The 25,717-nt window shown below is 34.5% G+C and overlaps 2 protein-coding genes across 2 annotated transcripts; one reads left to right on the top strand and one right to left on the bottom strand.

The window, feature by feature from the left end:
* The first annotated feature begins 9,744 nt into the window (after nt 1-9,744).
* Nucleotides 9,745-11,890, top strand: LOC105794109 (UV-B-induced protein At3g17800, chloroplastic). The gene is made up of 4 exons (XM_012623103.2): nt 9,745-9,913; nt 9,992-10,140; nt 10,452-10,747; nt 10,830-11,890. The coding sequence occupies exons 2-4, from the start codon at nt 10,000-10,002 to the stop codon at nt 11,659-11,661; spliced, it is 1,269 nt and encodes a 422-aa protein (XP_012478557.1). The 5' UTR covers nt 9,745-9,913; nt 9,992-9,999; the 3' UTR covers nt 11,662-11,890.
* A 5,470-nt stretch (nt 11,891-17,360) lies between these two features.
* On the bottom strand, nt 17,361-18,939 carry LOC105794108 (purple acid phosphatase 8). The gene is made up of 6 exons (XM_012623102.2): nt 18,643-18,939; nt 18,397-18,553; nt 18,195-18,302; nt 17,869-18,125; nt 17,723-17,790; nt 17,361-17,642 (listed from the first exon to the last, which is right to left on the bottom strand). Exons 1-6 carry the CDS (start codon nt 18,829-18,831, stop codon nt 17,411-17,413), a joined length of 1,011 nt encoding a protein of 336 aa, XP_012478556.1. The 5' UTR covers nt 18,832-18,939; the 3' UTR covers nt 17,361-17,410.
* Between the last annotated feature and the right edge of the window lie 6,778 nt (nt 18,940-25,717).

The following is a 25,717-nucleotide window of genomic DNA, read 5'->3' as shown; positions in this document are numbered from 1 at the left end:
CTTGCTATACATTGCTTAGTGCTTAGTGGACTATTCTTGTTAGTGCAAAACGCAAATAGTTATTGGCTTCATTGTATCATCGAGGTTAATTTGCTTGGAACTCATTTGCACACCGAAGATAGGTGGGGGCGAATATAACCTTAAAGATAGTGGCTTGATACAAGCCTTGGAGCCTTGTCCTATTTTTTCTTTTTCTGTTCGAGTTCCGTTCATGTGTTCGAGATTTTTCTCACCGGAGATTTGTACTAAATTTTGATCATTGGTCAAAAGTTATATCATTTGATTTTTGAAAAAGAATTATAACTATTCAAATAGTATTATTTGAATAGTTATAGTTCTTTTTCATTATTTCCCCCCATTTTCAAAATATTTAGATTTTGATATTCTTGGAAATCAATTTGCATAAATGAATGTGTCTTACGATTGAACCTTCATTTAGTGAAAATATGTTAAAATTAATTGAAATTGCACGGTAGACTAAGCTTTGAACTAACTATTCCATTTGATTAACCGAACACATCTCACACAATGATTTCAACATCGGTCAATGCATAGTATCTAGGGACATTATTATGGCCATGTGTCTATGTCGTCTTTTCATGAGTGTTGTCAGAGCCAAGTCCTTGAGCTCCTAGAAGCAGCCACACTTCTACTCACATAGGTAGATCCCATCAAGAGTGTTCCCATAATTATAACACTCTAACATTTTCATGTTATGGGTCCATTAAGAGTACATTACTCATCCTTCCCTTATCATTACGGGTACTTAGCACTTTAATCTTTGGATGAATTTATTTATAGTGTTAACAGTCACATACTAATGATGTACTTTATCTCATTGAACTCAAGACTTGACGTTATACCAAGCGTTGAGTCTAGTTTCCATCATGGGTGACTCTAATTAATGGGATTGAGTCCCATCCTTTTTTAGGTCCTTTTTACTGCATCTCTAGCAAGACTTTTTGTTAAAAGATCCGCCAAATTTTCACTTGACCTCACACGATTAATAGTGATCACTCCATCAGAGATTAATTATCGTACATAGCTATGTCTTAATCCAATGTGTCTATACTTTCCATTATATACTTGGCTATATACCTTGGCTATAGTAGCCTCACTATCACAACGAATAGAAATAGGTGAAATTGGCTTAGGTCATAAAGGTACATCATAAAGTAAAATTTTTAACCATTCTGTTTCTTTAGATGCAACGGCTAATGCAATAAATTTTTTATACATGTTTGTTTCTTAGAACCCTAAGATATGGCTCCTCCACAAAGAATAAAGATCCATCTACTAGTAGATGCATGATCTTCCAAACTTGTAATCCAACTAGCATCCGAATCCCCTTATAAAACTAGAGGATATCTATTATAACACAATCCATAATTAATAGTTTTCTTTAAGTACCCAAGTACTCTATTCAAAGCTTGCCAATTTGGATTACTTGTGTACCTACTCAATTTCTCAACAGCATATGCAATATCTGGTCTTGTAAAAGTCATTATGTACATAAGACAACCAATTAGAGTTGCATATTTCAATTGACCAATTTTCCTACCACCATTAGATACTAATTTCATTTGAGGATCCATGGGTGTAGATGCTGGTATACAGTTGAAAAGACCAAACTTTTTAAGCACATTTTAAATGTAATGTGATTTTGATAAAGCTATAGTGCTTTCATCTCGGGTTATTTTAATCCCAAGAATAACATCTGCTACATCCATATCCTTCATAGCAAAGTTGTTTGACAAGAATTTCTTTGTGTTTTCTATTTGTTCCAAATCCGTGCCAAAAATGAGCATGTCATCAATATATAAGTAAATTATGACACCTTTTCCATTTTCAAAATTGCTATATATGCATTTATCGGATTCATTTATTTTATAGCCATTAGCTAAAACAACCTTGTCAAACTTTTGGTGCCATTCTTTTGGTTCTTGTTTAAGTCCATATAAATATTTAACAAGCTTACATACCTTATGCTTCTATCCTGGAACAACAAATCATTTTGGTTGTTTCATGTACACTTCCTCTTCCAATTCACCATTTAAAAATGCAGTTTTAACATCCATTTGATGAACAACTAAATTTTATATAGAGGTAAGTGATATTAAGAGTCTAATTGTAGCAATTCTTGCTACTAGAGCATAGGTATCAAAGTGATCAATACCTTGTTTTTGTGTAAAACCTTTGGCTACCAACCTTGCTTTAAATTTATCAATGGTTCCATCGACTTTCATTTTCTTTTTGAAGATCCATTTACAACCTATTGGTTTGGAACTCGGTGGAAGATCAACAAAGATCCAAGTTTGATTTCCCATTATTGAATCCATCTCATCATTTATTGCTCCTTTCCAAAAAGCAGAGTCTTAAGATTTCATTGCCTCTTCAAATGTAATAGGATCAAATTCCGTATTATAACAATAAGGTATCTTATTACATATACTTTCACATTTTCCTTCTACAAAAAATATAATGAAATTTGGTCCAAAATCTTTGACCTTTTTAATCCTCTTACTTCTTCTTAATTCTTGACAAGATTCATCATTATTATTAATTTGTTCCAATGGAATCTCATTCTCATTTGAAGAATGAATTAACTATTGTGGTCATAATTGTCTTGAAATAGAATTAAATCTATTTTCATAAAAAATAACATCTCTTGATTCAGTAACAATATTAATTGAAATTGAATCATTTGGTTCAATAACCATAAACCTATATGTCTTGCTATTATGTGCATATCCTATAAATATGCAATCAATTCATCTTTCACCTAACTTTTTATGTTTAGGTGTTGGAACTTTGACAATAGCTCTACAACCCCAAACCTTCAAATAATTAATGTTTGGTTTCCTTTTCTTCCATTGTTCATAGGGGGTTATTTTAGTTTCCTTATTAGGAACTCTATTCAATATATGACAAGTTGTTAGAATAGTTTCTCCCAAAAACCTTGTCTAAGACTTGAATATGATAACATTGAATTTACCATTTCAGTCAAGACTCTATTTTTCCTTTTAACTACACCGTTTTGCTGTGATGTGTATGGGGTTAAAACTTGATGGACAATTCCAGTGGATTCAAAATAACTTAGATTATAGTATTCTCCACCTCTATCCGATCTTAAGCACTTGATAAATGATTCACACTGAAGTTCAACTTTAGATTTGTAAACTTTAAATTTATCAAGCGCTTCATCTTTTGAATGCAATAAATATACATAACAATATCTAGAACAATCATCAATAAAAGTAACAAAATATTTCTTTCCACCTAATGTAGGAGTATTATGCATGTCACATAAATCGCTATGTATCGCAATTTTGTTTTCCTTTTAACATTAGGGAAATGGTTTTTGTAATTTTAGTCAACATACATGTATTGTATTTTCAATATTATTAATAAAATAAGAATTAAATCTAACTTATACATGTCATTCAATTTTTATAATTCAAATGACCTAATCTATAATGCCATAAACAAAAGATTCAACCATATAAGCAAAAATATATAGTATTTTTATTCTTATTAATAATATTGAGTTTGAACATACATATACCCTTTCCTTACAAAAATTCCTCCCTTAGACAAAATAAACTTATCTGCTTCAAAAACAAGTTTGAAACCAAACTTATTCAACAGACTTCCAAACACTAAATTCTTCTTAACTTCTGGTACATAATATACATCATCTAAGGTTAAAACCTTTCCAGAAGTGAATTGTAGTTTAACAGACCCTTTGCCTTTGATTGCTACGGTGGAAGAATTTCTCATATACAAGACATTGTCATTTTCACTTTGTATGAACTTTCTGAACATGCTTTTGTCTTTGCACACATGTTTGGTTGCTCCGGTATCAATCCACCATGTATTATCATCTTGTGCCATATTAATTTCAGATATCATTGCAAAGAACTTTTCGTTATTATTAGCCTTAGAAGATGATTTCTTCTTTAAAAATCAACATTCATTCTTGAAATGTCCCGACTTACCACAATGATAGCATGAGCCCTTTTGTTTCTTTTTTAACTTAGGTGCTCTATTAGTCTATTTGAACTTTCTCTTAAATGGTTTAGTAGTCTGCACTTCCTCCGTAACATGCACTTTGGCATTTTCAGAATTTAAATTATGATCTTACTTTCGATATTCTTCTTTTATACGAAGATGATTTGCCAAAGCCTCAAGAGATATTTCCTCTTTCTTATGTTTTAGACTTTTTTTAAAGACTTTCCAAGATAGAGAAAGTTTGTCTATTATGGAGGATACAACAATCATTTCATCCATTTTCATATCATATTGCTTAAATTGATTTAACATCTTTTCTATATCACGAAATTGTTCCATAACAGAATGACCATCAATCATTTGATAATTATTGAAACGACTGACAAGAAATTTCTTACTTGGAGCATCTTCGGTCCTATATCTTGTCTCCAATTTGTCCCATAATTATTTAGCGGTGACCTCGTTTTGATAGGTGTCGAATAAACCATCAGATAAACCATTCAATATGTGGCCCATGCATATGTAATCAACATTGTCCCATTTTTGCCTTTCTCGGGTTGTAGCAACAGATTCATTTTCATTTTCTTTAGGTCTTGGAGTATCCAAAACATAAGCAATCTTTAAAGTTGATAATAAGATGTGCATCTTTTTCTTCCATTGTTAGAAATTACCACCATCAAACCGATCAAGTTTGACAAAGTTGGAAACCAACTCCCTTAGTATTCCACTTTCATGTGTTTTGGTAGTCATCATGAAATATAACCATAAAATTGTTAGCATAAATCTCCGATGAGAAAAATCTCAAACACAAGAACGAAACTCCAATAGAAAAAGAAGAAATAGGACAAGGCTCCAAGACGTGTATCAAGCCACTATATTTAAGGTTATATTCGCCCCCACCTATTTCGGTGTGCAAATAAGTTCCAAGCAAATTAACCTCGATGATACAATAAAGCCAATGAATATTTATGTTTTGCACTGACAAGAATAGTCCACTAAGTACTAAGCAATGTGATACGAACTCGTCTCGAAATGATTCGAGTCTTTTGTGTTTGCCCTATCATGAATTTGAGTAAAGCTAAGTTCGTTTCAACAGGATAGATAAAAGGCTCCAAACAAAAGTTTAAAAAGGAAGTAGGTTTAACAATGAATGGAAAGTTCGGCTAAGGGCAGAGAATGAACCAACAATAGAGATTGTTGACCCGGATCTCAAAGTAGCTCCTAGGTGAATGTCAGTTTAGGAAACCAGCAAAGAACCTTGACCCACTATCAAATGTGATAGGAACCAAAGGTATAATGAACTCCACACCAAAGGTGATAAGTTCGGTTTAGCAAAGGAAGGAATGACGCCACAAGATAACTTGATAAGTCAATTCAGTCCTGAAAAGAACAAGGAGAATTGGAAATCTCACAAGTTTCAGTTTTAACATAAATTCAGCAAAAGTCCCTTACAATGAGCTGATTACAAGTATTTATAATGCTAAATAAGGCCTAGCTGAAAAGTCATAATTATTCAGCTTAAATGAGCTAATAATGAGCTGAAATTAACTTAATCATTAAGCACAAACTCTTGAAATTCTAGGCCTAAGTAACAGCAACTTTAATATTCCAATTTAGCTGATTAAATGATCTTGAATGCTTAGGTTTCATTCTTGAGCAGCCAAAGAGTTTAGGAAGAGCTTTAAATTCTCCCTTGGACAGCCAAATAGACACCATGGAGAAGAAGAATAGACTACTGAATTTAAAGGATGTATAATACTTTCCTTTAAATAATGTAACAGCTCCTTTGAATGATGTATAATGCTTTCCTTTAATTGATTTAATAGCCCCTTGTATGTAACCGATTCCAACTGAATAGTCACAATTAACACTTTGTAACAACCCTTGTACTTAACTGATTCCAATAAACAGTCACCTGCAAACATTTATTAACAAACACATTAAAACACATTTAAACACACTGAACTTAATAAGTAACTAAATAGTCACCTGCAAGCATTTATTAACAAACACATTAAAACACATTAAACACATTTAAACACATATTAGACTTAATAAGTTTAATTAATAAATTGTAAATAAACACATTTAACACTTAACTTAATTTAATAAACTAAAACACATGCAACAATAAATTATTTCAAAGAACTAAATTAACTAAGAAGAACTTAATTAACTAAGATGAGTAATTTATTCCAAGAACTTAATTAACTAAGATGAACTCAATTAACTAAGATGAGTAATTTATTCCAGCAACTAAATACTTATTCCAGCAGATTAAAAATATGTTGAAGTTAAGCTAAATGAGCTTGGGTTGAACATATGTGTTTAAATGTGTTTAATGTGTTTAATGTGTTTTAATGTGTTTGCTAATAAATGCTTGCAGGTGACTATTTAGTTGCTTATTAAGTTTAGGGTGTTTAAATGTATTTTAATGTGTTTGTTAATAAATGTTTGCAGGTGACTATTTAGTTGGAACCAGTTAAGTACAAGGGCTGTTACAAAGTGTTAATTGTGCTAAGCATTAAGCAATGTATAGCAAGAAACTCAATTTCTATAAAGAATTTCTGCAGTAACTCTTCACAGAACAATCTAATAATATTAGAAAATGAGGAAGGATAGAAATAACTTTTAGAACTTGTTGGTGTGATTTCCAAATGAAATCCCATTCCTATTTATACGAATTTTCATGTCTCTTCATAGAGACATCTTTCAATAGGTGTCTTTATGAATAAATAAATAATAATTATTGATTTAATTTTATAACTATTCAAATAGAATTGTTTGAATAGTTATAATTCTTTTTCAAAAATCAAATGATATAACTTTTGACCAGTGATCAAAAGATTTATCTTTTGATTAATTACACCATTCATTTATAGTTATTGGAATACTATAAATATTTGAAAATGTTCCAATAGGCTATTATATTAAATTTCTTAAGAGTGACTGGGGTGGAGAGTTTCGATCCTTTTCCAAGGTTCTTTCTTAGTTGGGTATTCATTATCGATTTTATTACCCTCATGCTTTAAAGCAAAATGGCTTAGTCGAAAGAAAACATAGGCATGTTGTCAATAATGGTTTGACATTACTAGAACAAGTTACTTTACCTGTGCATTTCTGGGCTCATGCGTTTGTCAGTGCGGTCTATCTTATCAATAGACTTCCTACTCCTATGCTCAATGGAAGGTCTCCCTATGAAATGTTATACAAGACTTCACTTACATGTAGCTGAAGGTGTTTGGATGTTGGTGTTATTCGTATCTTAGGCTATTCAATGATCATAAGCTTCAATATCGGTCCAAACTTTGTGTTTTTATAGGCTATAGTCCAGTTTGTGTTGCTTCTCCCTCTATTTCTACTGATGTTTGTTTGGGTCAGGCTGCAAATGTTTCACCTAGCGGTGCTGCTAATGTTTCTCCTCATGATGCAGCTTCATATGATGGGATTGGTAGCTCATCTAGAGGTCTAGTTGTGTTCTTAGAAGTTACTTCACCTGTTTGGATTTCTCAAGATCATCTAACATCTTTACCTGTCTGTGACAACTCTCATCCTATGCAAACCAGGTCTAAGAGTGTTATATTTAAACCAAAGGTGTTTTCAGTTGAGTTAGGTGAAAAAAAACCTGTTATGATTGAGGAAGGTTTTACTAGCAAGGAGTGGACAATGGCAGCTTAACAGGAATATGATGTTTTTCTCAAGAATAAGACATGTAACTTGGTTCCTTTACCTGCAAACAAAAAGGCTGTAGGTTGCAAATGGGTGTTCAAACTCAAACGTGTTGCGAATGGCTCAATAGCTGGTTATAAGGGTCGTTTGATGGTCAAAGGGTATCTTCAAGATGTAGGTGTGGACTTCCAGGAGGCTTTTAGTCTGGTTGTTAAGCCAACAACAATACGAGTTGTTTTGGCTTTGGCTATGAAGTTTGGTTGGCAACTGCTACAAGTAGACATCAACAATGCATTTCTTAATGGAGATTTCTCTGAAGAGATTTATATGACTCAACCTTTTGGTTTTAAAAAACAACATAGGTATCAACCTGTAGTGTGCAGGATGAATAAGGCATTATATGGCCTCAAGTAGGCTCTCCGAGCTTGGTTTTCTAAGCTAAAATAATTTTTGTTTGCTTTTGATTTTGTTCTGTCCAAATCCGATGCTTCTCTCTTTGTTAAGAAGGTAGGAGGTATGATCCTTTATGTTTTGGTATATGTGGACAATATTATTGTCATTGGGAACCATTAAGGTAGTGTAGATACGTTTGTTAAAACTCTGGATACTTAGCTTGTTGAAAGACTTGGGACAATTGAGTTACTTTCTAGGTATTGAAGTCTCTTCTACTACTGACGGACAGTTGTTAAGTCAGCGTAAGTACATTCTTGACCTACTCAAGAAAGCTCTTATGGATCAGGCTAAAGGCTCTCCTACATCTATGGCCACATTAACAAATTTGTGTCAACATGTTGGAAGTGCTATAGAGAATAGCTCTGAGTATAGGAGTATTGTGGGAGCTTTGTAGTACATTGTCATCACCAAGCCTATCATTATGTTTGCTGTCAACAAAGTTTGTCAGTTCATGCATAAGCCTTTTGGTTAACACTTTAAGGCTGTCAAGCACATCTTGTGATATCTCCAAAACATTGTGGATTATGGTCTTCACTTTACAGTTGCTTCCAATTTAAATTTGGTTGGTTATTCCGATGCTAATTGGGGAATTGATTTGGACGATAAGAGATGTAAAATGGGTTTTTGTGTTTTTCTTAGTGGTAAATGTGTGTCTTGAGGTTTCAAGAAACAACAGGTTGTGTCCAGGTCCAAAGCAGAAGTGGAGTATAGGGGGGTTGGCTCGTACTACTATGAAGATTGTTTGGTTGGAGATTGCCTTGGTGTTCAGTCTAATGTGAAGAAATGAGATTCTTTTCTACTATCTTGTTATACTTTCTTTGATTGATTTGCTATCGGCTAGTATCTTAATACATGCATGAATATATGATAAAATTTTAAATTTTAATAAAAGAATTAACAATATTAATTATTTGGAGTAATTAATAAAAATATAGAAATTAAATTATATTAAATTTAAACATAAAAATCAAAATTAAAATTAAGCGAATGGAAAGAAAGAGAGGGCGCATGATGCCCACGTATGAACGGATTTGAACCCCATCTGAAAACATTGAGAGTCTCGTATAATCATTTCAAAAAAAAGAAAAAAGAAAAATTGATTTGTCAAAAAATGCAAAACCACAAAAGAATTATTCAGAAAGAACAAGACACGTCAACCATACAACTCAGAATCCAAACACTTCTCGAATCTCAATTACGTAGCCACCATTCCTGCTTTTGATTTGACTTCAACTCAAATATCTTTTTCCCATTTACCAATCTACCCTTCTCCTTTCGAGATGCTAATTTCTTTTATATTAAAATAAAGGCCTTTTAACTTTGGATACATTTATTTTGTGAAATTATACTTTATACATAAATAATTACATGTGCATAAATGTATTTATGTAAAACTAAATATTAAAATTTGAAGTTTAGGGAATTCTTTTTCCATCATATTTAAGTTAAATTATTATTATTTTAAGAGAAACAAATTCAAGGTTATTTGAAAAGAAGAAGCGAATGGAGTAATATAGAGAAAGTAGAGGGGCATTTTGTAGGGTTTAGGTGAACTAGCTGAGCTGTTACAACCTTAATCACATTTTTGTTACATTCATATTTGGTAACCTAAGGTAGAAATATAAAAGCAGTGCGAAAGAGAAAAAGAGGGTGTAGACGTGTAGCAGTTGAAGAGAAGAATTAAAATAGGAGACTCCGCCCATTGTTCTTCATTTTCCTCCAACCATAATCATTATATTTATATTTCTTCCTCTCTCTTCTTTATTTCTTCAAGTTTAAGGTAAATCTTTTCCTCAATATAACTTGTCTTCTGCTTCTGCCTTTATTCTTTTTATCTGACGGAAATGATATTTTCCAGCCCTCAAAATGGAGGCTGCCACTGTGGTTGGATCTTCTATGTCTCTACATCGAACTTCATGCTCCGCTGCCAGATCCGCCCTTTTAGTTGCCAATGGCCCGCTTTTTCCACGTTTCGCTGCTAACCCTCGCTCCTCCTTCCCGATCAAGGTTTCCATTTAGCTTCTTACCTTTTTCAAAGGAAAAAAAAAAAAGCGTGTAATTTATGAGGGGGAAATCCTGATACTTGCAAACCCAAATGGTCTATAACACCCATTTGAGCTGATTTTTATTTATTTTTGTTGTTATTTTTATTTTTATTAAATAGAATCTGTGGGTAGAGTTGTGATCTTCCCCTTTTTTTTAAAAATAGATTTATTCTATTCAGTTACAGCTTTTTGATTGATACTGTGTTTTGATATCAAATTTATGTGGGAACTCTGTAGTTGATTTGGTGTTTTCTCTTTTAAAATTCGTTGCAGCTTTATTCTTCAGTTTCATATTCAAAATCACGGAATAGGAGAATGGGTTTGGGGGGTAGGAGAGGCATGGTGGTAAAGGCGTCTTCATCTCCTGACTCAGCTGAACCCAATGCTCAAATTGCGCCACTTCGGATGGAATCTCCAATTGGTCAGTTTTTGTCTCAAATCTTGATAAGTCATCCTCATCTTGTTCCTGCTGCAGTTGAGCAGCAGCTTGAACAACTTCAAACTGACCGTGATACTGATGAAAAGAAGGAAGAGCCGTCTGCTTCAGGCACGGATTTAGTATTGTATAGGTTAGCCACTCATCTGAGATTTTAACTATTTAGACTTTATGTGAAATTTTCTCTCATGCAAAAAAGTTTGAATTTGTTGCAGGAGAATTGCTGAGGTTAAGGCTAATGAGCGGAAAAGGGCGTTAGAAGAGATTCTCTATGCATTGGTCGTACAAAAGTTTATGGATGCCAATATTTCCTTGGTTCCTGCTATAACTTCTTCTGCAGATCCTTCAGGTCGAGTGGACACATGGCCTAGCCAAGAAGATAAGCTTGAGCAGATCCACTCAGCTGAGGCCCATGAGATGATTCAAAACCACGTAGCACTCATCCTGGGAAATCGATTGGGTGAGTCAACATCTGTAGCACAGATAAGTAAACTCAGGGTTGGGCAGGTCTATGCTGCGTCGGTGATGTATGGATACTTCCTGAGGCGGGTTGACCAGCGATTTCAGCTTGAGAGGACAATGAAAGTCCTTCCAAGTGCTTCAGATGATGACAAAAGTAGCATTGAGCAAACTGTGGGGGATGACACAAGACCTTCTGGTCTAGGGGACTCCTATCAAGCTGCTTCATCACACCCTGAAGTCTCATCATGGTCTGGTGGGATCAGTTCTGGAGGTTTTGGTAGTGGGATAAAGCCCTCTCGACTAAGGACTTATGTTATGTCCTTCGATGGGGAGACACTTCAGAGATACGCTTCAATTAGATCAAAAGAAGCTGTTGGCATTATAGAGAAGCACACAGAGGCTCTATTTGGAAGACCTGAGATTGCTATAACTCCTCAAGGGACTGTTGATTCATCCAATGATGAGCTTATTAAAATTAGCTTTGGCGGTTTGAAGAGACTTGTTTTGGAGGCTGTTACCTTCGGTTCTTTTCTATGGGATGTTGAAAGCTTCGTGGACTCAAGGTACCACTTTGTTATGAATTAACTAATTTCTAAGCAAACTAAGTAGAGGGGAGTGTGGGACTAAGCTGACTAGACTTATGGTTTAAATTGAGTGTATTTGTGGTGATTGTTACTTAGTAATTTGCACTGAATATTCTGTACATAGATATGTTTTCCTGTTAGGAACTTGGATACTTCTGAAATATGCTTTATTGTTCCTCTTTAATTTACAACTGAAATGTATATATGCTATGGTAACTTCTCAGTAGTGATATTCTTGAGTTTATTTAATTTGATACCTAATTTTAGTTATTATAATCTCTATTTAAAGGGACTTATGGAATAATAAAAGTTATGCCGAAGTTTTATCAACAAAATCTTAAAAAAGAGATTTGGATTTCTCTTTAACAAGTCTTAAGGTTTCAATCCCTTTAATGGCCGAAAGGTTTCATTTCACTTTGATCAGAACTATTAATCTCAATTATGCTGTTGTAATAAACCCATTTGACTTGTTACCAGGCCCCTAAAGATCAGTTTGGTGCTTTAAACTAATTAAGACGATAATTTCCTTTTGAAGGAAATAATTAAGACAATAATATGGGGTAAAAGTAGGGGCTAGTTTCATGCAAGGTTTGGTAGCTATTGATTGCTGCCTATAAGGTTGCAGCTTCAAGTAAACCCATTCTCCGACCTTGAATGATCTTTCAAATTTTTTTTCAACTCTTATTTTCAACCTTTGAGACATCTATATCACGAGCTATATTTTTCTCCAAAACCCAACCGTATCATCAACCTAGTCCGATGTACTAAAACTTCGGGAATTACAAAATCTACTTCCTTTGAAACATTAACTCCCCGAGCTTTACATCCCTCTGTTGGCTTTTGTGGCACTTCTTCAAGTAAAATCGGAAAATGTGTCGACTTATAATCGGTTCAAGCCCTTTCTGCTTATCCTTTATTCCTACTCCTACTCCTATGTTAATAGGATTAGAAACATTGTCTTCATCACCCACAATACTATGACTGGTTTCCTCTCCCAACTCCTGTTGAAAACCAAAACTTGAAGCATCCTCTCCAAAAACCTCACGATGAATATCCCCCTTCATGTTATGATGCATCATGCTCAACATATTCCTCAGCAAGGGTGTAAACATTGGATCGAATTCTTACGGCTTGCGGTAATTGTTCTATTTGACTTTACATGACATTCATTGTATCATGACATGAAGTAATACCGTCTTTGAGCATACTCACCCTAGTGTTGATAATAACTATGATAACAAATATCATGCATCAGATAATTATCGGTTCACTTTGGGTTTTAGCTATCTATTCCATTGGTATACCCATGAGTATCATAAGAATACTCGTAAGAATATTCTTGTCCAAAAGAATTGCCACCAGAACTCCACTTTCGAGTTGAGTCTTCGATTGCATACATGGCCTCAACTCATATGCGAACTAGTCAACTGACCATCTATATTTTTTTGTTGAATATGATCGAGTTTGATTTTCAACAAGGCAAACACAATACAAAGAATTATCAAAAGAAAACAACACAAGAAACTAAAGAGCATTAACCGATTTCGCTATTTTTTAGTCGTATTGCTTATCCACAAAGCAAAACAATCAATTAAACACAATTACACCATTGCAATCCCTAGCAACAACGCCAACAACTTGATTGCCCATTTGTGCTCACTTAAAGTTGTTCAAAATATTCAACAATTTAAAAGCACAACAAACCACAAGTGTGTCAAGTTGTAATATAATAGTGTTTACAATGAAATAATTGTGGTAAGTGTTCCAAGGATCATTCTTCCATAGGGATTGACTAGGTATTATGCTTAATTGATTAATTCACCTCGAAGCAACTACCGACTTACTCAATGTTCAAATTATTAGTGTCATCAATTTTGGAGCTACGATTATTAAACTGCACTACCTAATGCTTACACTACCTATTCGCTTTCTTTCTTGTTTTAAATTAATGTAAGAATGAAGCAATGGTCGATTAGTCAACTATTTTCTAGGATTGAAAATACACAAGCTTCGATTGAATTTATTGTTACTCATAAGTAGGAATCTCCTCTTGGTCTCATCTTAACCTATGAGTTATCGCCTAGGATCTCCTCTCGGTTTCACCTAGTTCGTAGTTTACCTCTTCGTCTCATTATTCGATATGACTATGTAGCATTTACATGATAAGTTCACCTCTCGATTTCACTTATCTCAATATTCAGCTAGAGGCATCAATTCTAGCTTACTAAGTTTAGCAACATAATCAAACAATCAACTTATTGTCAATAAGCGTATCAACAATTCTTAGAGCTAATATTCCAATCAACCATCAGAGATTTGGTTCAACATGGCATTCATCACACAAACATGTATTTTAATCATGAAAGTTAACAAAGCAAAAATAAATAAGATTTTAGAAATGCTTAGCCAAATATTGAAGATCGAATTTGGAAAAGTATGTTGCAAAGTAGTCCATGCTACACCATATTCAAATTTAAACCAAAACCATAAAATGTTCTATGGAAATTTGAAAACTCTTTACGAATTTCTCTTTAACAATTTCTCCTAACTCTTCTTCTTCCTCTAATTTTGATGAGAAAATGGTTTATATAGAGATGAGCCAATTGACCAATTTGCCTTTGTTAAAATGGGTCATAAAGGCTAAAAGTTACAATTTCCACTTAGTTGCCATTGGTAATTATTACTTAGCTTAGATTTGTAGAGCGATGTTGCGACCTCAGTTGTCTCGACGTTGCGACCATAGTGTTCTCAACATTTAGTTTAAGGTTTCGTCGTTGTGACCACATAATCCTTCTCGCCACAACCAAATGATTTGGTGTCGCAACTTCAACAACTGCCACATCGTGACACTACCCACTATTGGTTGCCTTCCAAGATTATGTTTCTTGACATTGCGAGTTCACCATTTGTACGCGGTGACATCTACCACTAAGTTCCTTCCTTCATACCTCAACAGGCGATATGGTCAAGACTAAGTTCCTTTCCTCGTTGTGACCATGTATTTGGTCACCAAGTAGCATGCCAAGTCAGCATATAACATCTCAAACTCAGATCATCTCACGTTGCGGCATTATCCCTTTTTCAACCACTTTGGATCTCTTTATTCACCTACATAAACATTGTACACTATATTAAGTATCATCAAGAATTAAAACTCAAATGGCAAGAAAAACATGCAATAGTTAAATGGCTAAATGACTCAGTTTCACATAAAAACAAGCTAAAATAAGTATGAAATAACACAAATTATGCATGCTAGTTTATCACATATCGCTTAAAATAGGTTTGAAGATTGAATTCATTAAACTCTAGAAGGTTGAAGGTAGTGTCCATCGTGTATCTTGAAAGTTGTCTTGTAAACATCATTAACAAACATTCGAATTTGGTGATCGGACCTGACAATCGGGTCGGGAATAGGTGTTACAATTTCAAGTAGTCACATCTATGTTTCTATCTTTTGAGAGTCATTTGCTCCGATGCTCCAGACAAAGCATCTCTCCAACTGGACTTGATAGACAACATTAATTTTTCAATCGGTTTGCTTATTTTCGATTAGACTATGGACATATTTAGGTTCATCTACTAATACAAGTTATCTTTTACGATTTGACCACGTACAACCGCTTAGTATTAGTTAAATATTAGATAACCAATGAGTCAATATTTGCTTCCATTTTGCTTTACATGCAAAAACATTAGGGATAATATACAAAGGGTATTATTGTAATTAATAGATGTTATTATTAAACCAAAATTTTTAAAAAATAAAAGTATACAAAACGAATATACTCCACTTAGGGTGCCATATTCAACAATTCAATGGTTTGCAAATTAAAGAAATTCATCTATAGGCTTAAGCAGGCCTCTTGTCAGTGGTATTGCAATATTCACCAAGTGATTATCTCATTCAGTTTCAAGATGACTTTGGTTAATGATTGCATATATCAAAAGTTCAATAGGAGTAAGAATAGTCTCAATTAATGCCCCAAGAATGACTTTGAGGTTATAGAAATGCATGAGATTCCCTACATTTCAGTAGTGGGAAGTCTAATGTATGTTCAGGTTTGTCTGTGTTAAGATATTGAGTACATTGTTGCGATGTTGTACGAATATTTAAGCAATTCGGGTATGGATCAATAGAAAGCAGCCAATTGGTTCATACATTACCTTCAAAAAACAAAACGTTACATGCTTACATATTGGGGGTTTGATAAGTTAGAGATTTTCAAGTATACAGACTTCGATTTTAATGGAATATAGACGCAAAATTTTGTCACTAAGGTACAAATTGTGATAACAAGCTGTAGTAATTTATTCCAATAACAATAAGAGCACATCAAAGTCAAAGCACGTAGACTTCAAATTCTTGGTTGTTAAAGTAAGAGTTTAGAGTGGTCAGGTGTTTATAAAGTATATTGGGACAAACTCCATGATTGTGGATCCACTAAGGGCCTACCACCCAAGGTTTTTATGAGCACATTGCTCATATGGGTGTAATGTCATTTCAGGATATTTGATTTTAGTGGAAGTTGGTAATTTTAAATAATTTTTTATAGACACATTTTCGGTTATTTCAATTTATGGTTTTAATGTTATTTTCTACATAAATAAGATTTATTTGGTTTATTCATATTTTGATTTTGGTAAGGTTTGATCTCACAAAGGGTTAAAGAGGACCAGTTGGAAATAGAGATGTTTAGATCACATTGCATGTAATTTCCATGCTACACATTCATACTTGATCTATGTCATTTAGTTGTGTTAATATACGTGATCAGGGATGAATTGAGTTATAATATATGTATCGAAAGTCGCATTGATTCTATGTTAACATAATTAATAGACGAGATTGTTCAGAATACCTTTTGGACATGATAGTAAAATTTTGAGCTCATAAGGTTATATAATGACATTTAATTTAGAGTAATTAGTATATATATGTGGTCCAAGTGGGATATTGTTGGAAACATATATATACAATAAGATTAATTACATGTTATTATTTACCATCATAAAATGTTAGTCAAGTGATCTATTTTGGTTAAGGCTTATTGGGCTTCAGGTTATTAAATAAAATATAAGCTAAATATGTGTAGATACTCCGGTAACTAATTTCTAATGGATGATGAGTTGATTAGAAATTAAAGTTAATGTGCAAATGTTAATGTTCCCAAATTACACATACATAACATTTTTGATATCTCATCTTCAGAAAAGAGAGTCACATTCTCTAAATTACTCGTGTGTTAATCTGTAAGATCAAAACCATAAGACTCAAAGATTTGAAGATATTAATGGATTGAAATATGCTTCCGTATCTAGTTTTGTTTTTGATTCATTCTTGATGATCTGGCATGATAAATCCTAATTTATTAAGTTTTATATCAAATTTTTCGGTTCTAATAGTTTGTTGTTTACTTCAATTCCGGCCGGCCACAAACAAGGGCTACGCGGGATTCCTATGTTTTTGAAGCTTAGGTTCTGTTCTAGTTCAGTTTCTTTGTTAAAGTTTTCTCAATATTATTTTTTGTTCATCCTGAATCTCAGTTAAGAATTAGAATCCTACCTTTAACCCACTAGCTGTCCTATGCACAAAAATTCATAGCTTATTATCAATCAGTCTTGGATGCTTCCCGTAGGGGGAGGCCAATCAGTAAGACATTCGGATCATATTTTGTGTGGATAATATATAGAGCGGAGTGATCTAAAACTCGATTGATTCATTTCATCCATCATTATTCTATTATTTCCTACATTTCAGTACTGTAAGTGTAGTAGAGTTGGTTGGAATTGAAGCTATGCAGAACATTGCCGGAAACATCATAGAAGGCAATCTTAGCATTAGTGGGAGTAAGCTCAACAGACATGAATCCTTGTCCGTCGTAATAAAATTTGATTTCATCATCTCCCCCACCGTCTAAATAATCAAAATCACCTTTCCATGCCTTCGAACCACCTCCACTGGTGAAAAACTGGAGCGGGCTGCATTTACAATCATAAACACATTTACCCTCAACCAATATCTTTTAATTTGAGGAGGCACTCACTCTTATTGAATTTACCTTGTGATGCTACTCAAGTGTTGCAAGCAATGATCATGCCCGTTTATGTACATATCTACATTGTATGCCTGCAATGCCAAATTAATTAATTGTTATAACCAAGCTTTGGCAGCAAATTATACCTTAATTAGGTAGAGGTAGTTCACCTCAAGTATAGGTAGAAGGAGGGTGATGAGCTCCTTGGTTTGACCATGGTGCCCGATGCTTCTGATGGGATGATGCCCGATCACTATCTTCCACTTACCAACTGATTCCCTCAGTGCGCATCTCAATTCCTTCAAAACCCGGGTGAGGTATTTATTCCTAGGAATCACCCCTCTCCAGTCAAACTTTTGGTGCTTTGGGTTTCTGAAGTACTCATCAACAAACGGGGTCGTGTCTATGAAGAATAATTCCGCTATTTCTGTTCATTTTTATAAATTTTGATAAGATTTTTGCTTTTCAAATAAACAAAGTATTCGCATTTTTTTACCTGTGTTAACGAGGAAAGACCGCAGGCAAAGCCATCTGCTATCGATCTTCCTCAGAATGGGGCTCAACTGCGCCTGCACATCTCCCCTGTAATCGTGGTTGCCCAAAACTGTAACATATATATAATATATACATAGTCACGTCCGAAAAGAAGGAAAATGTGAATCCCCAAATGAAAAGAAGCAGTCAATATTGGTGCTTACCACTATACCATTGCTTTTGCAAGCTGTTGGCACTGTAGATATTGGTAAACGAGTGTTTGAAATGAGGGTCATAGGGGGTAGCCAACCCCTTCTCGTAAAAATTGTCTCCAGTTGAGATCACAAAATCTATGGCTAGTTTCTCGCCAACCTTCCCCATCTACCAACAGTACAATTTTTCATCAATCTATATATTTGCAATGTAAACATAGTATTAATTTTCACAGTAAACAGAAAAAAAAAAGGGACCTGAAGGGCCACTTGGGATTGATTATAAGCTCCTTTTCTTCCCCAGTCTCCTATCACCAGAAAGCTAAGTGACCCATCGGCTTTCACAGGGTGTTGGAATCGCTGAAACTCGGCTGACACAAGCATAAACTCAAAATAGAAGCAAGCTACCCACATCCACTTTAAACAATGCTTACATGAACCATCCATATCGTTTTATATATATTTGATAGAAAGAGTTTGGTTAGTAGGTATTTTACATGACAAATTTGGTAGAGATAGCCCAAACTTGCATTGCATGGCATCTATATAATCACATAGGCATCTTCATTTTTATATGTGAATTTGACGGGCAAGAAAAAGTAAATTAGGTACACAGCCGAATATGGGCAAGGCTTGATTTGGTGACATTCAAAGTGATCTTTCTTTTATGTTTCCAGGAAATTTCTCATGAATTTCAGTTGGCACTATCGTTTTTGGCATGTTTAGAGCAAAGGTATTCACGTGATATCGATGGATGACCGGAAATGGTTCAAGTGAACCGAAATTAAGCAACTTTTATATTAACGGTAAACTACACCCAATTTTCATAAATTTTCATTTTGAGCACACACAAAAAAGTTTGTTGCAATTTAGCCACTGTCTTTAGATACTTTTATCATTTTAGTCACCTACGTTTACTAAATTTGCATTTTAGTCACTCATTTTCTTTTTTAGAATTAATTTGATTAAAAAAATCACATTAAGTTCCTCAACTGCCGAGATGAAACACAAGTTTTCCACCTATAACTGAGTTCCATGTAAAAACTTAGGGTTCTCCAAGCCACTGGTTTGTTAATCCAATTAGTTTGAACCACTAAATTAAATAAATCATTAAAAATTTTAAAAATAAAAACATGTTCAACCAATTTTTTAGTCTAATTAAACTAGCTTATACCGATTTCTGGCTCAATCAGTCTAAAGCTTTCTCCGTATCGATACCTTAAATGGTTCTCAGTCAACCGGTCCGATCTGGTTCAGATAACCATGGTTTCCTCCTATAAAAAACTAGGTAATTCCCTGTAAAACCCTAGATATTTCCTTTTCACTACAAAAATAAAATTAATTCTAAAAAAAGAAATAAATCAAGAAAATTAAAAAGATAAAATGGTTTTTCCTTGTAAAAATCCTAATTTTTTCTATAAAAACCCAGATAATTTCTTATAAAACCTCATGTTTTTCCCTCTTATTGAAAAAAATAAAAATTAATTCTAAAAAAAAAAAAGAAAAATTGGTGTCTCTAGAAAAAAACTAAAAACTAAAGTTTTTTCCTCTAAAACTAATGTAATTCCATCTGAAAGGCATTCCAAGGAACTTGTAATGACCATACCGAGTCCTGAATGCAGTTTTGAGTACATCTGATTCTTTCACCTTTAATTGATAGTACCTAGACCTTAAATCAATTTTAAAGAACACCATTGCACCTCGAAACTGGTCAAACAATTCATCGATTCTTGGCAATGGATACTTATTCTTAAAAGTTAGCTTATTCAACTGTCGATAGTCAATACACAGCCTTAAGGAACCATAATTTTTCTTGATGAACAAAACTGGAGCTCCCCATGACGACACACTGAGTCTTATAAACCCTCAATCCAAAAGCTTCTGAAGTTGAAATTTCAATTATTTAAGCTCCTTAGGTGTCATGCGGTAGGGAGCAATGGGCACTAGAGTAGTTCCAGGCAACAACTCAATTCCAAATTCTACCTTACGATCTTGAGGTAACCCTGGTAGTTCCTCGGGAAAAACATCTAGAAACTCCTTAACTATTTGGATACTATCAATGGTTGCGCTACTTATACTTACATCCAACACATAGGCTAGATAGGCCTTGCACCCCTTTCGAACCAATTTCTTGGCTACCATACTGGAGATCACACTAGATAAATAATTTCATTGTTCACCAACCATAATGATCTCGCTACCCTCATTCATTTCCAAGTCACCATTTTAGTGGCACAGTCCAAACTAACTTAATGCTCTACTAACCAATTGATTCTAAGAATTAAATCGAACTCGCTGAAAGACAATTCCATTAAATTAACCAAAAACACTACACCCTAAATTTCCAATGGACATCTCCTATAGATCTTATTTACAACAATTGATTGTCCCAAACGCCCAACTACAGTAACACCATTAGTAGTTTTCTCTACCCCATCAGTCATAGCACAAGCAACATATGAATGGGTAGATCCTATATGTATCAAGGCAAAATACGGAACATAATGGATGGTAAAAGTAATTGCTATGATGTCAAATGAATCTCTACCCTCATGGCCCCTAACAGCTTAAATGAAAGCAGGTTGTCTAGCTTCGATTCGATTCTCACCCTGTTCTAGTGCTCGCTAGCCCTAATTGCCAGTCGCAACATTATTCACAACCCTATTTTAACCTTGACCCTTCGAGGTAACTGGCCGATTCTCTGATTCTAGGCTTGATTATGAGTCGGAGCTTGCATCTGATCAACTCGACGAGGACAATCTTTTATTCTATTCTTAGCCAAACCACATTTCAGACAAGTACCCAAATTCTTCCAACACTCGCTCAAATGACACTTATCACAATACGTACATGTTAGAGTCCTACCCCTAGAACCAGCTACCGCAACCCCTTGTTGCGGTCTAGCCTCTCTAGCTCGTTTAGAAGGATGGGAATTCGAATTAGTGGGACCAGAATCTCTCTTAATTGGGTCCTTAATTTTCTCCCATTTTTTGCATTCCAAATGCTTAATTTCCTCCACAATTGTAGTTTTTTCCACAAGAGTCTCAAACACTCTTTCTTGGTGTGGAGCAACCTATATGTTGAGGTCATAGCATAGTCTATTTTCGAACCTCAGAAATTTATCTTGCTCAATAGCAACCATACCTTGAGCATAGCGACTAAGCCTAAAAAATTCAGCCTCATATTCATCCATGATCATATCCCCCTATTTTAACTCGATGAACTCGAGTCTGCGGGCCTTAACATACCTTGTGTGCACATACTTTTTCTGGAAGTCCCTTTGAAAATACTCCCAGGTCAATCGTTCTGCTTGTGTACCTCTCACCACAAACTATTACCAACGGTAAGCCTCATTCCTCAGTAAGGACACAATACCCTTTTATTTATGTTCTGGAGTACAGTGCAAATCCTCCAGAATCCTCTCAGTGGACTTCATTCAGTACTCTTCCACAGTAGGGGTCATTCAAGCAACGCCCCTGAATAATTCAATCCCATTAGAACGGGGCCTCTCAGTAATAGATTCGTGGTTCCCAAATCTAGTTTGGGCTCCAACAACCCTCTAAAGAACCCTCAGTATCAATTGCAGTGTTGCATCGTCGCCATTTTCATACCCTTTGCCACCAATAACAGATGAATCCTCTACATAATCTGCCCTAAGAATTGAGATTTCATCTTGAGTAGTAGGTGGCTCAACAGAAGAGACCCTATGAGGCCCTAAATTTTATTTATTAACTTTCACAAGTTTGTATCACAAGGTAATTAGTAGTCAAGTGGATAAGGGTGTTAACTAAATTCTAGAGGTCTCATATTCAAATCCCCTACACTCCATTTTATTTATTTTTACCATCCTAGTCGCAATTGTTGACCATTCTAGAAGGTCAATACTCTCCCTTGCCGTCCAAGTCTTTTCATAAAGGGGGAGATTCTGATACGACCTCGGTTTAGTGGTTGATTTCGAGTCATTTAGTTGCCCGATCAATAAATGAAGAAGTATGCTTTGTTCTTAGAGTTTTAAAAAATAGGCTAAGTTTGAATATACGGAAAGAAAGTTGATTCGTATATAAGAAAGGAATAATGTGTAAGGTTAGGATAGAAAGGATGTGGTTTGAATTTAGTCGTTTCCAGTTTAGGTTTTAAAATGGAATGGTTTTGGTATATGTATGAAATGGTATGGTTTAAAACGAAATAGACCAAATTGGCTCAAAAAGGTCAAGGATGAACCAACACTAAAGAAGAGTGTTGACCCGAAGCTTATAGAACCTAAAAGAGTTGGATTTGGTAGTTGGAGAACCTTGACCCAATACTTAGAAAAGTATGAACCAAAGGTATTAGAATGAACGCCACACTTGGGTTTAAGGAGTGATAAGTTCAGAAAAGACTCAGAAAGACGCCACTAGAAGCTAGATAAGTCTCACGGGTCTCGAACGAAATTTGAGAGAAAGATGCCTCACAAATTCGGTAGCAATTCATTAACAATATTCCAAAAGTTCTTTACAAAATGAAATTTTCAACTATTTATAAGCAGCACCTAAGCTAGCCGAATAGCCACATACATTCTTAAGAATTAAGCAAATGAACCCAATTAATTGAGCTAGCAAGATTCGGCTGAATGTGAGCTCCAATGGTTAGCTTCTAGAATGAACAATGGACTTGGAAGCTTGGAAAGGTGCATGGCAGCAGCTAGGTTCGGTTAATAGGCTTAAATAAGCTCAATTAATTGGTAACTTTTGCTGAAAAGTGACCAGCAATTAAGAAGGTAATGAGTAGCCATTTAAGGTGTGAAAACTCAGCTTTGAAGAGTCATTGAGTGTGAACACAATGGACCAAACAGCCAAGATGTATCCAGCAATGTGAAAGAAATAAATGGCAGCTTTGGAGTAGGAAACATTAGCTCCCTTGGCCGAATAGTCACATAGGAATGTTCAGAATTCAACACACCAATTTGATGGCATTCCATGCACGTATCGCCAGGTACATTGAACCTAACATGCATGTATCTTGTTTAAATGCACTCCACATTCGGCCAACCTACAAAAAAGAACAAATGAACTTAAATTAATTTATATTCAGCTGAAACATAATTAAAACATAATCTGGACATTTTAAGTTCACATAATTAAAATAAGACAAAATTAATTAAACTAAGACCTAATTAATTGGATTTGGACAAGACACATTACAAACATGCAATAAAACATATTTATAAGCTGTAGAAATTAAGATGACTTAATAACATGTAAGAAAACACAATTAACATGCATAATTAAATTCGTCCAGATTTAAGACCAATTAAACAACGAAAATTAATTGAACTATATTTAACTAACTTAAATAATTATCTCAGCAACTATATTAATGACTAAATTATATTGAGCTGAATCAAAAGTTATTGAGCTGAATTGGAGCTGGTTCGAGCTCATTGAGCTGAAATAGAGCTTAATTCAGCTCGCAACAAATTGTACGGAGAACTCATAGAATTAGTCCAAGCTTCTTCGATGTGTCCAACCAAGGTTTCGCCCCAAACTTTATCCAGTAGAGCCGAAATAGCCTCCTTGAAATGCTTGGCTCGTGATCGGGTGATAGGACCTTGGGGCAGCTCCAAAGGTTCCTTGCTCGAGCTAGTTGTGACTTGGGTCGTGGTCGTATCAGATTCTCTTTCCTTTTGTTTGAGTCAAACTTTCCTTCCCAAACCCCTTTTTTACTCTAACTTTTCCCCACGATCTATGTTTCACTCCTTTTTTCACCAAACTTACCCAAAGTAAGGTTTTGACTACTCATGGTTGGCCCTAGCACTCTCATAGCCCTATTTTTCATTTTGATACTCCCATTTTCCCTCTCCTCTCCTTTCTTACCATCCACCACCCTTTCTCAACTGGTTTTCAGTTTTTTTCTTCATTTTTCACAACCTTTGAAGGCAATTCTCCTTTAATCTCGTTCCTTTTTTCCACCACACACAATAGTCGTACCACCACCTAACCTCCATCATCACCGTCGTCATACCACTACCGTGTCGTCGCCGTCGACCGTTGCCAGTTTTTCTTATTTTTTCTTCTTTTATTCTTCTCTTTCCAAAAATCTTCTTGTAAACTCTTGAATTCGATTTTTAAATGTTAAAGATCATGTTTCATATTATTTTTTTATCTCTAAACTCTTTTATTTTTTTATAGTGCCTAATCCCCCTATTTGATTGGTTTTGATAGAATTTATTGTTGAGCCTTTTACTTTCTGTTTAATCGTAAATATGAAGGAATATTGTTCTCGTTACACTTTCGTAATATTATTTTTGATTTAGTAAGGTTCTAACTATTTGATTTCACACATTATTGAAGAGTATTCAAAAATCCTAGACTTCACGCATCAACTGTAGAAAGGGTGATAGTTGACAACCTTTTTACGTAAAAAGTGTCGAATCAGTGTTATTTTTATTAAGGGAATATTATTTATTCAGTATATTTGTACTATCATGTATATTTGATTAAACTTAGTGACTCTAGAAATCAGACTCATCCCTTTCGAAATGGAATTGAGATCTATTCAATCAGATCTAAGGTGTGTGGACCTATTCTTGTTAATAATTAATAATATTGATCACATAATAAATAAAAGTGATATTTTAAATGTATTATTTTCATTATATGATTCTTGAAATAGAAGTATGTGTGAATACAAGTGTATATATGGAGATCAAGTAAGTAAAATCCGAAACTTTGATATCTATGATGTGATTAGTTTATTAGATGATTCGTGATTGTTAATATGTGATTTCCATTACTCATGTTATGTGATTTATGGCTCATAAAAAAATGATATTCTGATTTATATGAAAATAATATTTGTTACCAAATCTGATCTATGGATTTGCATGTTGAGCATGCCCTACTATTATATTCTAATTTGCAAGATAAAACATGCCATTGTGAAATTATGCATAAAAATATGAGATCTGGTTCGCATGTTAAGCATGCCATATTCTTATAATCTAGTTCGTATGTAAAGCATGCTATTGAAAAATGTGTTTTGTTGCCGTAACACATGCATGGGGTGGGAAAAATGTGTGGAGGGAGTATCTGGCAGTAAATCTACATTTTCTGGTGGCATGTCCATATTATTTTGCATTTGGCAGTAAATCTGCAAATATCTGGTGGTTCGACCACAGTAATTTGTTTCTTGCAGCATTCTGCACCATCTAGTAGCTAGTCCACATTTATTGGTGTGATGTTGGATGGATGAATTCTAGGGAACTCTTATTGATGTGTAGTAGAGTTGGGTAGGTTATTTTTTCAAAATCTACACTATTTTCTAAAAAGCATTGCATTGACATCCCCATATCTCA

Source organism: Gossypium raimondii, chromosome 3, assembly GCF_025698545.1.
Source record: "Gossypium raimondii isolate GPD5lz chromosome 3, ASM2569854v1, whole genome shotgun sequence".
Taxonomy (NCBI): domain Eukaryota; kingdom Viridiplantae; phylum Streptophyta; class Magnoliopsida; order Malvales; family Malvaceae; genus Gossypium; species Gossypium raimondii.
Note: the sequence above shows the minus strand (reverse complement) of the source record. Positions and strands in the feature narration are given on the sequence as shown.